The following is a 14661-nucleotide window of genomic DNA, read 5'->3' as shown; positions in this document are numbered from 1 at the left end:
AAACTACTGCCCTTGCATTTTATCTCATTGCTCTACAATTATCCTAATCTATGTGCAAGAGTGGGTAAAGACCCCTTAAGCAAAAAAGGAGTGAGTGATGTGAGTTGTTGTGCGGTCTCATTGTTACACAAGTAGTCCTTTAAAGCAATTTGGTGCATATGCTAAGATCCCACCAGTGAGGGCTGTTGACATGAGAAGAGCTCACCATAGGTGTCAATTATCTTCAACTTGGACTTTGCCTTTTCTGTATGCTGAATAGATGCCTCTATTCCTTAGGATTGAGTTATGACTAAATATATTGCTATCCTCCTGAAATCTTTTTGGAAATAATTATTCCTAATCAGTACTTCACATACACACGCGTGTGCACATACCAGCTTCCAAGCTGGTTGTTGGCTGCCACAGGCCTTCATGGCTGCTGTCTGGAAACGGCTGTTTCTGGCTGTGTGTACACTTCACAGGCTTGCTCGGAGTGAGCTGGGAAGCCAGCAAGCCACTGTCTCCACCGCCCAATCTGGGAGGCACTAGCCCAGTGCCTCTGCTGTGTTCTAGCGCTGGAAGCAAGTCACCCAGTCCAGTCCACACTCCTGGGAGGGGATTGCACATGAGGTGGGAGACTAGGAGGCAGGGTCACCAAGACAGACAGTGGGAGGGGTCCTCTGGTGCTCCTCTGACCCCCCAGAGTTGGGACCCCCTGGCTTTCTCCCACCCTAGGATTCCTGGCATCCAGGACAGCAGTCCTGAGCCCTGCAAGCCAGGGGATCGTCCACCTGCCAATGGGAAATAAATCTGCAGGAATTCAGAGAGCAGCTCACCTGCATGCCTCACAGGAGGGAGAGGCTTGGGAAGACTCTAAGGCGACAACCACGGAGCCCCGTAGATCTGCAAGGTGGAAGAGGAGGAGGCCGTGGGCAGCGAACCTGCAGTTGGCATCACAAGGCATTGCACAGGGGGCCAGGCGCAGCGGCTCGCGCCTGCACTCCCAGCTACTCAGGAGGCTGAGGCAGGAGGATCCCTGGAGCCCAGCAGTTCAAGATGAGCTTGGGCAATATAGCAAGACTGGCTCTACAAAAAGTTTTAAAAAATAGCTGGGTGCAGTGCCATGTGCCTATAGTCCCAGTTATTCAGGAGGCTGAGGTGGGAGGATCCCTTGAGCCCAGGAATTTGAGGCTGCAGTGAGCTGTGATTGCACCACTGCACTCCAGGGTAACAGAGTGAGACTCTGTCTCTAAAAAAATAAAAAATAAAAAATAAAGCCGATTCACAGATTAGACTAAGAGGGCGGGTGGATGGCTCAATGGCCAAGAGCAGCCCTAGAGAATTTCCAAAAAATTGAAATGGCCTGGCAGGATCAAGGGGTGGAGAAGCTCAGAGGCAGAGCAGAAGGGAGGGTGGGCCCCTGCCCTGGGGCACAGCCTGAGTGAGGCCAGGGAGGGCGTGCCGCAGCAGCCATCGCTTCTGTGCATGGGTGGGCAGCGGTCCGACCCACTCTGTGGAGTCATGGGAATAAATGCCAGGAAGCATCCCTGCATGCGAACATGTAGCTGTTGTCATGTTACTGTTCTTACGGTGGGGGTCGTGCCCAGAGCACGTGCTACTCCCCTGGGGCTGCTGGAGCAGCACCAGAGATGGAGGAGTGGCTTAAAACAGCCAAAACAGATTCGCTCACTGTGCTGGAGGCTGGAAGTGCAAAATCAAGGTATCGGCAGGGCTGATTGCTTCCGGAGGCTCCGAGGGAGAATCCATCCCAGGACTCTCTCCTCACCACTCATGGCCCTGGCAGTCCCATGTAGGCTCCAGCCCCACAGGGTCGATGGGTCTCTCCCTGTGTGCAGAGACGAGAGAGTGTAGAAATAAAGACACAAGACAAAGAGATAAAAGAAAAGGCAACTGGGCCCCGGGGACCACTACCACCAATGCGCGGAGACCGGTAGTGGCCCCGAATGCCAGGCTGCACTGATATTTATTGGATACAAGACAAAGGGGCAGGATAAGGAGAGTGAGCCATCTCCAATCATAGGTAAGGCCACGTGGGTCACGTGTCTACTGGACAGGGGGCCCTTCCCTGCCTGGCAGCTGACGCAGACAGAGAGAGGAGACAAAGAGAAAGACAGCTTACACCATTATTTCTGCTTATCAAAGACTTTTAGTACTTTCACTAATTTACTACTGCTATCTAGAAGGCAGAGCCAGGTGTACAGGATGGAACATGAAGGTGGACTAGGAGCGTGACCACTGAAGCACAGCATCACAGGGAGACGGTTAGGCCTCCGCATAACTGCGGGAAAGCCTGACTGGTGTCAGACCCTCCGCAAGAGGTGGAGGAGCAGAGTCTTCTCTAAACTCCCCCGGGGAAAAGGAGACTCCCTTTCCCGGTCTGCTAAGTAGCGGGTGTTGTTTCTTGACACCTTTTGCTACCGCTAGACCACGGTCCGCTTGGCAACGGGCATCTTCCCAGATGCTGGCATCACCGCTAGACCAAGGAGCCCTCTGGTGGCCCTGTCTGGGCGTAACAGAAGGCTCGCACTCTTCTGGTCACTCCTCACTATGTCCCCTCAGCTCCTATCTCTGTATGGCCTGGTTTATCCTAGGTTATGATTATAGAGCAGGGATTATTATAATATTGGAATAAAGAGTAATTGCTACCAACTAATGATTAATGATATTCATATATAATCATATCTCAGATCTCTATCTGGTATAACTATTCTTGTTTTATATTTTATTATACTGGAACAGCTCGTGTCCTCAGTCTCTTGCCTTGGTGCCCAGGTGGCTTGCCGCCCACAGTCCCAGGCACGCCTTGACCTGTGGTTACATCCCTCCAATACTGGCCTCCATGTTCATGTGACTGTGTACCATATTTCTCTGCACCCCAAGTATCCTTTTTCTTTCTCTAATAAGGACATCAAACATTGGATTTAGGGCCCACCCCAGCATCTCAAGATCCTAAACTTATTTACATCTGCAAAGACCATTTTTTTTTCCAAATAAGGCTGTGCTCCTAGGTACTGGGGATCAGGATGTAGACTTTTGGGGGATGCGATGTGACCTACCACAGAACATGTGTGTCTGGTTATGGGGGTGGAGAAAGGGGAGGAAATTCATTGAGATTCTTCTGCTCAAGCCTTACCTCCTTAGGGGCTTCTCTGGACCACACCCGCCGAAACACACCCCTGCCCACCCACAGATCCATTCAACAAGTGTTTGCTGAGGGCCTGCTGTGTGCCAGGGCCAGGTACCGTCCTCGCACCAGAGAAAGAGCAGGGACAAAAAGCAGACACTCCTGCCCTGTGGGAGCTCGAATTGCAACAGGGACACAGACAGTGAAGAAGAGAGATGAGAAAAACCCAGATGCAAGTCAGGTGGGGTGAATGCCCCAGGAAAAGTCAAGTCAAGCAGGGGAAAGGGGGTGGGGACTGTGATGTCAGGATTCGTGGCCAGGACAGGCCTCTCAGGAAGTGACCTCAGAGGATGTTTGGGAAGGGCATTCCGGGCAAAGGTATAATCAGGGCAGAGACCCTGAGGGGAAGTGCCTGTCATGTCCGATGGCACAGGGCTGTGTACTTGGGGTAGGCTCAGCTGAAGAAGGCAGGGGACATGAGGTAGGGTAATGGGACCAATTACTGGGCCTTCATGTTTAGGCCCTCATGCCAAGTGAGAAGGGACCACTGGGGGCTCCCCAAAACCACCCTCAGTTTCAATGCTTCACTACAAGGACTCACAGAACTCAGAAAGGGTACTATTTATTACAGCAACGGATGCGTTAAAATCAGCAGTGGCAAGGACTCACAGAACAGAACCCAGGACAGACCAGCATGGGTCTGCAGGTGTCCCCACCCACTGCAGGCATGCGGACAGTGCTCAACCTCCCAGCACTGAGGTGTGACAACGAGCACAGCATGGCACCAGCCAGGGAAGCCCTCCGCACCTCAGTGTCCAGGGTTTTTATTGGGTTAGTCACACAGGCATGGCTGACGTCCCAAGTGGCTGACTTTGGCCTCCAGCCCCTGCAGAGGTCAGGCTGATACCACATGGCCCAAGGTCCCCCTGTAGACCATGTTGTTAGCACAGACCAGGGGTGTCCAATCTTTGGACTTTCCTGGCACACACTGGAAGAATTGTCCTGGGCAATACACTTAAATAAAATACACTTAACACTAACAACAGCTGATGAGCTTTAAAAAAAATCTCAACAAGAAAGTTTATGAATTTGTGTTGGGTCATATTCAAAGCTGTCCTGGGCCAAATGCACCCTCTGGGCTGCGGGTTGGACAAGCTTAGCATAGACTCTGGTGTGGCCCAGGTAAACACAGACATTCAAATCAGGCAGAACATTCCAAGGGCTTAGAGGGTGTCTCCCAGGAGCTGGTCAGGGCCAGTTTCAGGGTGGGGGATTTGAACACCCCAAACCTTTACTGCAGAGGGCCTCAGCAGGATCACCTGGCGTTGGTGGAAACCACACACAGGGGGCCTGGTGACCAAGGCTGGTCAGGAAAGAGAGACCACAGGGGATGCAGCAGGGCCAGATGCAGCTCTGCCAAAGAAAGAGGCGTCCCAAAGGGCCAGCACACCAAGCCGCGCGGAGGGGAGGAGCGGAGTTCCAATTTGGGCTCCAGAGAGAAGGTGAAGGATGAGGACCCGCCGTGAGGGAGGGAGGAGACCACGGGAAGGCTGTGGGGGCTGTGGGCTGAAGGGGGTTTTAGGTGAGAATCGGGCACAGCCCCGGTGGTCGGCGTGGCTGGAGGGTGTGCTCAGAGCGGCCTCCGGAGGGAGAGGCCGTGTGAGCCGGGTGGGCTCCCCCCTCGTGGTTCCGCTGTTCCAGGGGAGCCAACCGCGGAAAGGAGAGGCGCGTTTGAGGGGAAAAGAGAAAATCGCCATCCTGGAAGGTGAGAAGATGGGCTTGTGGGCGGGAGGAGGCACCGGCGGGCGGGCCAGGGAGAGATTTGTAGCCACCAAAGTCAGCCTGCTGGTGGGTCTTTCCCCCGCCCTCGGTGTCCCTTCCACCTGTCCCTTGGGGGTCGGCCGGGGAATGAATGCGTGGCCAGGAGAGCGGGCCCCGCTTTCGAGCCCGCGGGGACTTCTGCAGCTGGAGGGTGCCGTGGGCTTGGGGACCCCCAGATGCCCTGGGCATTCCCCCAGATCCTAGGGGAGCAACCGCGAGAGAAGTGAGCTGCTCCGGGCTCCGGGTGTCCGCAGGGCGGGGCCTCCGAGGGGGCGGGAATTTGGGGGCGGTTCCTCTGCGCGGGGCGGGGCCTCATACGGGGCGGGGCATCGAGGGGGTGGCGCGGGGCCTGGGGCGGGGCTTCGCGGAGGAGGCTTGGGGGCGAGGAGGGGACAGGGCCTGGGGAGGGGCTTCGCGGAGGAGGCCTGGGGGACGAGGAGGAAACAAGGCCTGGGGCGGGGCCTCCGGGGCGGAGCCTGGGCGCGGCCCGGGCTCCGCAGCTCGCGGGGAATCTCTGCTCTGGCTCCGGCAGGCACAGGCAGCTCGGGCGGTGCGCGCGGGCTCCACCCTCGGCCCGCGCCCGTCCGCCGCGCGCCCGCGCCTCCCAATTCCCAGAGCCTGGGCTGGGGCTCTAGGCAGCGGCGGCAGCTCTAGGCTGGGCTGCTGGGCGTGGGGCCAGGGCGGGACGGGAGAGGCTGCGCCGGCGGCGGATCGCGCAGAGGGCGGTGGCCTCGGCCGGCCGAACCATGGCGGCCCCGGAGCCGGCGCCTAGGCGGGCCCGGGAGCGGGAGCGGGAGGACGAGAGCGAGGACGAGAGCGACATCCTGGAGGAGAGCCCGTGTGGTCGCTGGCAAAAGCGGCGGGAGCAGGTGGGCGCGGGGGTCAGGGGCACGGGGTGACACCGCCCTACCAGAGCCGGAGGGGCGTGGAGGCTGCGCGGGGCGTGGGGGCGCTGGGAGAGCGCGGCGCCTGGAAACCTCTCCCCGGCCCCTCGCGGCCCGCGAATCAGCCACCCCTGGACCCCTTTGGCCTGGCGCCCGCCCTGGGATTCCCTGAGGGCCAGTCTCCTCCCAGGACCACCTCCTCATGCCTCTGGACTCAGCCGCCAGCTCCCTGGGGATCCCCCCCCTGAAACCTGCTCCAAATCCCCTTAGCCCAGCCCTTGGATAGGAGCCCTTGGCTCCTGGGGGCAGCTACCCTCCAAGCCCCCACCTTCCCGCAGAGTGGCTCAGGGCCTGCAGCCCACGCTTGGGCCCACTGGAAAGGTGTGGACAGGGACCAAATCCTCACCCACAACCCTGACACACACCAGGGCACACATAACCCTTTATTCACCCCCAGGTAAACCAGGGGAACATGCCAGGGCTTCAGAGCACCTTCCTAGCCATGGACACGGAGGAGGGGGTAGAGGTGGTGTGGAACGAGCTCCACTTCGGAGACAGGAAAGCCTTCGCGGCGCACGAGGTGAGACCGCTGCCCCCTCTTCATCCTGCCTGGGTGACCACCTGCTGACCACGCAGCGACCACCCTCCCTCCCCCAGGAGAAGATCCAGACCGTGTTCGAGCAGCTGGTGCTGGTGGACCACCCCAACATCGTGAAGCTGCACAAGTACTGGCTGGATACATCTGAGGCCTGCGCGAGGGTGAGCACGGGCAAGGCCCCGGGCAGGCAGAGACACAGCTAGGTGGGGCGGGCATGGGGACGAACCCGCAGTTGGTGGAAATCCTGAGCTCGCACTCTGCAGGTCATCTTCATCACAGAGTACGTGTCATCAGGCAGCCTCAAGCAATTCCTCAAAAAGACCAAGAAGAACCACAAGGCCATGAACGCCCGGGTATGGGGAGCGGGCTGGGGCAGCCACGGGGACAGGACGGGGTTGGGGCAGCCTCGGGGACTGGGATGGTGAGGGGGTGCCCGGCGGCCTCGGACAGGGGCTGGGCGAGGATGCGGGGCGGGCTCCGCAGGCCCAGCCGCCTCTCCTGCGCCCACCCGACGGAGTCGTGCGTCCGCCGCCAGGCCTGGAAGCGCTGGTGCACGCAGATCCTGTCTGCGCTCAGGTGAGGGCCTGGGCTGGCCTGGGCGCGGCGCCGCCGAGCCCCCATCTCTCCAGAGCCTCCTGACCCGCTCCTCCTACTCTCCCCTCCCCAACGTCTGCAGCTTCTTGCACGCCTGCAGCCCCCCGATCATCCATGGGAACCTGACCAGCGACACTATCTTCATTCAGCACAACGGCCTCATCAAGATCGGCTCCGGTGCTGGCGGGGCAGGGCTGGGTGGGGGGACGGGGCAGGGGAAGGTGCCTGGAGCCAAGGGCAGAGGAGTTCTGATGCCCCAGCAGCTAACTCTGCTCTTTCTCCCGCCCCTTGGCAGTGTGGCACCGAATCTTCTCCAATGGTAAGTGCGGACTCTGAGGGGATGGGGTCCTGGAGAGGTCCCTGCCCGCTCAGCCTCTGTACCTTTCCACAGCGCTTCCGGATGATCTCCGAAGCCCCATCCGCGCTGAGCGAGAGGAACTTCGGAACCTGCACTTCTTCCCCCCAGAGTATGGCGGTGAGTGGCGCTGGGTCCGGGTGCCCCGTGCCTGCCCTGCGCTTCTCTCCTACCCGTCCTGTGCTCTCTCCTGTTCAGAGGTGGCCGATGGAACCGCTGTGGACATCTTCTCCTTTGGGATGTGTGCGCTGGAGGTACTGCCCCCACCCTCCACCTTGTGCTCTGCCCTCCTCCTAGCTGTGCCCTGCCTGGCTCACCTGTGTGGTCCCTTCCCCATGCCTGACCTGGCTCTGTGCCCCAGATGGCTGTACTGGAAATCCAGGCCAACGGGGACACCCGGGTCACAGAGGAGGCCATTGCTCGAGCCAGGCACTCGCTGAGTGACCCCAACATGCGGGTAAGCAGCTTGCCCTGCCCCTCCCCAGCTGGCTTACCGTGCTTAGCTAGGGCTAGCAAGGTGCTCCAGGCAGACCTGGGAGAACATCACAGTTTGTGCAGTTGAGGGGTATACCAGCTGGCTGCACCCCTCCCAAAGAGGACCTCAATGGGAGCACATACTGGTTCCAGGCGTGAAGACCCTAAGGGGTCAGCACATTCTAAGGACAAGAAGGCAAGAGAGACCCTCCCTCTGTGGCTGCCATCACCATGCCCGTTTTATAAAGAAACTGAGGCTCAGAGGAGATGAGTCCTTTGCCCAAGGCTTTGGAGTCAGTGGTGGAGCCAACATCTGCACCTGGGTCTGCTTCACTCCAAGTCCTTGACTTTAAGCTTCTAGGAGGTGATGAGGGTCTAGCTTGTGGGGGGACATGGTGGGTGCCAAGCAGGCAAAAAGAGGTATGGGATGGGAGCTGCATCCACAGCCCCCTCTGCTCGGAGTCTAGACTTAACTCCATGGCCTCAGGAGATGGGGGTGCCTGGATGGGGCTGGTGGGGAGCTGGAGCCGGGCTGGGCATGGATGTGGACAGAGTGGGGACCCATCCAGGTAGTCTCCAGTGTTGGACCTGCGCTGAGCCAATCAAAAGGCCACGGGTAGGGGGCTTGCAGGTGTGACTTTAGGATCATGGCTTCTCCCCACGATTTTTTGGGGGTCGAGGGAAGCAGAGCATGGTGCTCCAATCCCAGAACCCAGCTGTCCTCAAGCTCAGAGGACCAGGTCCTGGCCTGGCTGCTGCTGGGACTCCTCCCTAAGGGCATCCCTGCATGTCCTGTGTGTCCCTGAGGAGGGACATGGGGAACTCAGGGGCCACCTCTCCTCGAACTGTGGGGCCAGAGCAGAGAGCCCCTGCACACCACCAGCCTCTCCTCCCCATGCCCCAGGAGTTCATCCTTTGCTGCCTGGCCCGGGACCCTGCCCGCCGGCCCTCTGCCCACAGCCTCCTCTTCCACCGCGTGCTCTTCGAGGTGCACTCGCTGAAGCTCCTGGCAGCCCACTGCTTCATTCAGCACCAGTGTGAGCAGCAGGCCGGCCCAGGGGGTGGCCGGGGAGGCTGAGGTTGGGACATGGAAGGGGCCCTGCAGGACCCACGGCCTGAGCACACCGCCTTGATGCTCCTGTGGCCACAGACCTCATGCCTGAGAATGTGGTGGAGGAGAAGACCAAGGCCATGGACCTGCACGCGGTCTTGGCAGAACTTCCCCGGCCCCGCAGGCCCCCGCTGCAGTGGCGGTGAGCAGTCAGCACCCAGAAGCCTCCCCTCCCCAAGCCTCCCCTCCCCGCGCCTCCCCTCTCCGCGCCCCTGGCCAGCCCCTCATGTGCCTCCCACCTCCATGCCAGGTACTCGGAAGTCTCCTTCATGGAGCTGGACAAATTCCTGGAGGATGTCAGGTGAGAACTGATGTAAGGTTGGGGGCCAGGCAGTTGTCAGGCCTGAACCCCCAGCCACCCTGGTGTGTCCCCAGGAATGGGATCTACCCACTGATGAACTTTGCAGCCACTCGGCCCCTGGGGCTGCCCCGTGTGCTGGCCCCACCCCCGGAGGAGGTCCAAAAGGCCAAGACCCCGACGCCAGAGCCCTTTGACTCTGAGACCAGAAAGGTGAGTCCCCTCTCCTGCTGCTCAGTGCCATCCCTCAGACCTTCTAGCAGCCAGATAAGAGGTGCCCCTCCTTCTCTCAGGGCCTGCGTCCCCACAGCCCAGCTCTCCTCCTGGCTGCCAGAGACCAGATCCAGGCTGACCCCCTTGTGGGGGTCCTGGGGGTTATAGGACAGGCTGGACACTCTCCTTTTCCGGGAGGCTCCCTGTCCCCTCAGATCCTTCCCCTGCATCCTGCTGCCTGCCCTGAACCTACTCCAAGCATCCTTCCTCCAGAACTCGCCCGGGCTCTTCCACTCTGCCAGCAATCTTCCCCCCACCCCCCACCCCTCCCATCCCCCACCTCATGCTGATTCCTGGACATCTATGTCCTGGTGTCTCCCCAGACTTTTCCTGCAGCGCTCCCTCCTGGTCAGGGCCTCTCTCGGTGCAGTGCAGCCAGAATTGTCCTAACAGGCAAACTGCCTGCTCCTGGCTGCTGGCAGACATCTTGGGAGTCCTCAGCTGACGCCCCGGCTCTGGGAGGCCTGGTCCCACAGGCACCGTGCACTTCGGTGCGGTCCTGTCCCGCCCAACCTCCCTTTCCCCATGCCCACAGTTCCCTCTATGTTCAAGTTGTTCTCTCCAGGGTGAAAGCTCCTATTCAGCCTTCAGTACCCAGCCCCTAATGTCGACTCTTCTTGAGGCTTTCCTTAGCTCGCCAAGCCACTAGCAGTGAGATGGGCTCCTCTTAGGGATTCCCCCCTTTCCAATCTTTGCTGTCCTTTCCTGGCCCCTTTGGGCCGCGGCATGTGGTCTTGCTGCTGGGTTTGTGAGTCCCAGCCTTCCCCCGCTGCAGGTCATCCAGATGCAGTGCAACCTGGAGAGAAGCGAGGACAAGGCGCGCTGGCATGTGAGTGGGGCCTGGGAGGGTGGCGCTGCCATGGGGAAGGCGGGAGCGTGGTGGACCCCCGAACCCCCAGCTGACCACGCCCCGCCGCCTCCCCAGCTCACTCTGCTTCTGGTGCTGGAGGACCGGCTGCACCGGCAGCTGACCTACGACCTGCTCCCAAGTAGGCTGGGCAGGGGACCTGGGCGGCGGGTGGTGACCCCAGGCGGCGGGTGGCGCAGCGGCCTCATGCCTCACCTTACGCCGCTGCCGCAGCGGACAGCGCCCAGGACCTCGCCTCGGAGCTCGTGCACTACGGCTTCCTCCACGAGGTGCGCTGGGCGGTGTGGCGCGGCCTGGCGGAGGGGGCGCGCGGGGCAGGCCGCGCCCCTCCGTCCCCCATGCCTTGCTCCTTCCGCAGGACGATCGGATGAAGCTGGCTGCCTTCCTGGAGAGCACCTTCCTCAAGTACCGTGGGACCCAGGCCTGACCCGCAGCCCCAGCCCCAGAGGACCATGCCGGGGTGCTGCCCGGGCAGGCCATGTTGGGGAGACCCCAGCACCGCGGGGCTGGCCTCCTCCATGTGCCTGGGAGCACAAAGGCCCCGGTAGTGAAGGAACCCCCGCCTCCTGAGAGTGGGGCTGACCCTGCCTCAGGCGCCAAGGGGTTGGGGGGTGGGTGTGGGGAAGCCGTTAGGCCTCCCAGGTCCTTAGGATCAGGGTTGCCCCCAGAACCCCTTCCCATATCCTCCATTCTCCGCCCTGCGTTCCTACCCAGGCTGCCTGGCCAGGGCCACTGCCTCCTCAGCATGCAGGAGGCTGCCCTGTAGGGAACCCCAGCTCTGGCGCTTGGGGGTGAGGGTCAGCCCTGGACAGACCTCTGCCCAGGGAACTGCTCCATGGGGTCTGGGAGAGCAGCCATCCCCGGCTGGCACCATAGACCCACACAAGGAGCCTGCACAACAAGCCAGTGGTGACACACCTGCAGGTGTCAGGCATGGCACTGGGCACAACAGGGACCTGGCAGGAGAAACAGACCACAGAGAGGTCTGGAGTTGAGGCTGTCATCAGCAAAGCCCCTGGTCCCACACAGCTCTGCCCTAGAGCCACCTCTTTGACCCTTTACCCACCCTAAGACCAGAACCTGCAGCCCCTCTGCAGATCTCCTCTGGCCACTGCAGCCTCTCCAGTGGGCTTTTTCTGTCATGCATTCCCTGGCCTGGAGGGGTCAGGGACCCCACTTCCTCTCTGCTCCTCAGACTCACACCCCCTCCATGTTACCTCCCGCACCTCCTCCCTGGGGCAGCTGCTCCCTGGGCCTCTGAGGATGTCAGCTCCTGGCTCCCTGCCTCTCTCCCACTCCACTCCTGGCTCAGTCTTAGAGATTTCTGTGCCCTCATGGATTCTACCCCTGCCTTCCTGGCCTCTTGATTCTTGGCTGGCCTCTCCTCCAATTCCAAACTTAGTGAAATGGCCTTAAGCATTTTAAACTATATGTATAAATTTAGCGCATTCCTGCCTTTTTAAAAGCATTTCAAATGTCAACCAGGAAGGCACACCACTGTATTAGTTTTATACTGCCGCTGTAAAATTTGCCACAAACTTAGTTGTTTAACACAAATTTATTGCAATTCTGTAGGCTGGAAGTCTGACTACGGGTCTCACTGGACTAGAATCAAGGCTGGCAGGCTGCCTTCCTTCCTGGAGGTTCTAGGGGAGACTCTGTCTCCTGCTCCTTCAGGCTGCTGGCAGAATCCACATCCTTTTGGTGGCAGGGCCAAGGTCCCCACTTTCTTGCTGACTGTAAACTAAGGCCACTTCCAGCTTGTAAAGGCTGCCTACATTCCTTGGCTCTTGGCCCCCTCCTCCATCTTCAAAGCTAGCAGGTTCAGTCTGTGTCACGAACGATTTATCTGGTTCTCTGCAGACAGGAAAGGTTGTCCCTAAGGACTCATGAGATTAGGTTGGGCCCAGCCAGATAACACACGATAATCTCCCTCCTCAAGGTTTTTAGTATTAAACACATCTGCAGGACACATTTTGCCATGTAAACCAACATTCACTGGTTCCAGGGATTAAGGAATGAACCTCTTTTGTTGGGGAAGGGTGGCATTCTGCTGACCACAGCACTCCAACCAAAAGCCAAAAACCAAAGCAAGACTTACTAACACATATCAAATAAATTAAATGTACAAAATAGTGAATCTCAGTTATCTTAAATATTCCAATACTATTTATAAAATTATTCAAATTCTCACGCCTTTCAACTCAAAATTAGCAATCTGAAGTAATTTCCATATCCTAGATGGAAACCCTCATGCTAAACTGTCTGATTATGCATGGTCCTAAATGGTTTCAGTGGCAAATACATAACATTGTACTACTGATTAAACTGAACTTAAAAGCATCAATACTACCATTGCTGCACTTAATCATGTCTGTGTTGAATTTTTCCTTTTAAGTTTTATCTTTTCAGAATTATATGTGTATTGTTTTTAAAGTAGAATGGTGTTTTTTTTTTGAGGCCAATAATAATAAATGCAGGCTCCTACTCTGATCCTCTCCAAATTCAACTCTCTTAACTTTCTTCAGGCATTTGAAATCCATGTTTTTCAAAATCATGAGCATGCTTTTAGTCCTATTAGTTTCTCTACATTAGATGTCCCCAGCCAGCATCCTCTGGGAGGAGGGCGGTCACCTGCCCCAATCTCCTGGCAGCATCATTCCAGTGTTATGGGCATCATAGCTGCATGGGTGTTTTTACAGCTTCATTACCACACATCTCAGGAGAGAACAGGGTGTTCTAGGATGGCATTTCTTGCACAACTTTTTGTTTTCCCTGGAGTTAATAATTGCCTATTTTTTGTTTGCCTAGTTTTCTATATATGTTTGTCATTGATTCATCTTTAGACTTTCCTGAAGAAGCATGAGCATCCTGTCACAGCTTAGGACACATCACATAACTGACTGCTCAGTGTCTTCTTTTCCTGGAGCCCCCAGCATGCAAGCCCCCTGCCCAGGCTGCTTGTTCTTGGACTTACAGCCCAGCTGACAGCATGGGTTAACTCCTCACCAGTGTCCTGGAATGATTTCCTCTTCCATCATTTGCCCTGTTTGAGAAGGACCATCCTCCAAGTTTCCTGAGAGGGCGCATAGCAAGTTGCGGAGTCTTTACCTGTTTGTCTTTATGCTAACCTCACAAATGCTTGACAGTGTGACTAGTTACAAAAAGCTTGGCTTGGTTGAAAATCATTTATTCCCAGGATTTCGAGGGTATTGTGTCATTTTCTTCTAGTTCCAAGAACTCTTGTGCCTTTCTGAATTCTGACTCTTTACCTATGATCTCTTCTTTTTCTTTGTCCCATTACTTTGGCAGTTCTCAATGATGTGTCTTGATATACAACTTCCCTTTCACCCATTGTTCAGAAAACATGACTGTTTGGTTCTAGGAAATTTTCTTGATTTATCTCTTTGTTGATTTCTCTCATTTCCTTATTTTCTGGACAATTTATTTAGATGTTGGACTTCTGTTTTTTGAGTTTTTGTTTTTTGGAGACAGGGTCTGGCTCTGTCACCCAGGCTGGAGTGCAGTGGTGTGATCACAGGGCACTGCAACCTCCACCTTCTGGGCTCCAACAATCCTCCCACCTTAGCCTCTCTAGTAGCTAGGAGTACAGGCGTGTGCCACCATGCCCACCTGGTTTTTTAAAATTATTTTTTGTAGAGACGTAGCCTCACTATATTGCTCAAGCTGGTCTTGAACCCCTGGGCCCAAGTGATCCTCCTGCCTCAGCCTCCTGAAGTGCTGGGAAGGCCGGCATGAGCCATTGTGCCTGACCTGGACTTCTCTTTTGACATGCAGTCGTGGTGGCAAGAACACAGGCTCTGGAGCCATTCTACTGCTGCTCCCTGCCTTGTGATGTTGCCCATCAGTAAAAATGGGGATAACAGCTGTATCCATTGCATAGCACTGGGTTGTGAGGATCCCATCAGTCAATGTGTGTAAGAACAGTGCTGGGCACCATGCATCCTGCATGCACATTATTGCCAAAGGAAGCTGTCCCCAGAGGGTGGTGCCTGTGGCTTCCCCTGGTGGTGGTGGCAGACCAGCCCCCCACCTCCCATCCACCCCCTCCATTGTGGAGGCCTTGTGTGCCAGGGTGGCCCTGAGAGCACCCACCTGTGTTACTGCTATTGTTTTCCAGCTATCTGGTTCTGTCATTATACATTCTGGAAGACTTCATCTTAAAAGCCTATTGAATTGCTCACTTTCCCCTCACGTTTTATTTCTAAGAGCTCTTTCTCATCCCAAGGTTTCTTTCTCT

The 14661-nt window shown here is 57.1% G+C and overlaps 1 protein-coding gene across 4 annotated transcripts; it reads left to right on the top strand.

Annotated features, from left to right (window-relative positions):
* Positions 1–5305: 5305 nt before the first annotated feature.
* NRBP2 (nuclear receptor binding protein 2) lies at positions 5306–12768 on the top strand. 4 transcript variants are annotated; one of them, XM_032760695.2, is made up of 18 exons: positions 5306–5814; positions 6287–6409; positions 6487–6588; positions 6691–6780; positions 6963–7003; positions 7104–7198; positions 7317–7340; positions 7413–7496; positions 7575–7630; positions 7738–7833; positions 8755–8887; positions 9001–9103; positions 9212–9262; positions 9337–9472; positions 10308–10361; positions 10458–10521; positions 10614–10669; positions 10759–12768. In XM_032760695.2, the coding sequence occupies exons 1-18, from the start codon at positions 5692–5694 to the stop codon at positions 10825–10827; spliced, it is 1500 nt and encodes a 499-aa protein (XP_032616586.1). In that variant the 5' UTR covers positions 5306–5691; the 3' UTR covers positions 10828–12768. The 4 variants fall into 4 exon arrangements, 3 of the variants coding, with proteins under 3 accessions (XP_032616586.1, XP_032616584.1, XP_032616585.1); XM_032760693.2 differs by lacking the exon at positions 10614–10669; XM_032760694.2 differs by having other exon boundaries at positions 10458–10669; positions 10759–10859.
* The last annotated feature ends 1893 nt before the right edge of the window (positions 12769–14661 follow it).

Source organism: Hylobates moloch, unplaced genomic scaffold, assembly GCF_009828535.3.
Source record: "Hylobates moloch isolate HMO894 unplaced genomic scaffold, HMol_V3 SCAFFOLD_9, whole genome shotgun sequence".
NCBI lineage: Eukaryota > Metazoa > Chordata > Mammalia > Primates > Hylobatidae > Hylobates > Hylobates moloch.
The sequence above is the reverse complement of the archived record's forward strand: the minus strand, read 5'-3'. Positions and strand labels throughout refer to the sequence as shown.

Coding starts and splice junctions, on each gene's coding strand:
- NRBP2 (XM_032760693.2), top strand. CDS start 5,692: ATGGCGGCCCCGGAGCCGGCGCCTAGGCGGGCCCGGGAGCGGGAGCGG. Junction 9,104..9,211: donor AGGCCCCCGCTGCAGTGGCG/GTGAGCAGTCAG, acceptor CCTCCATGCCAG/GTACTCGGAAGTCTCCTTCA. Junction 10,362..10,457: donor AGGACAAGGCGCGCTGGCAT/GTGAGTGGGGCC, acceptor CCGCCTCCCCAG/CTCACTCTGCTTCTGGTGCT.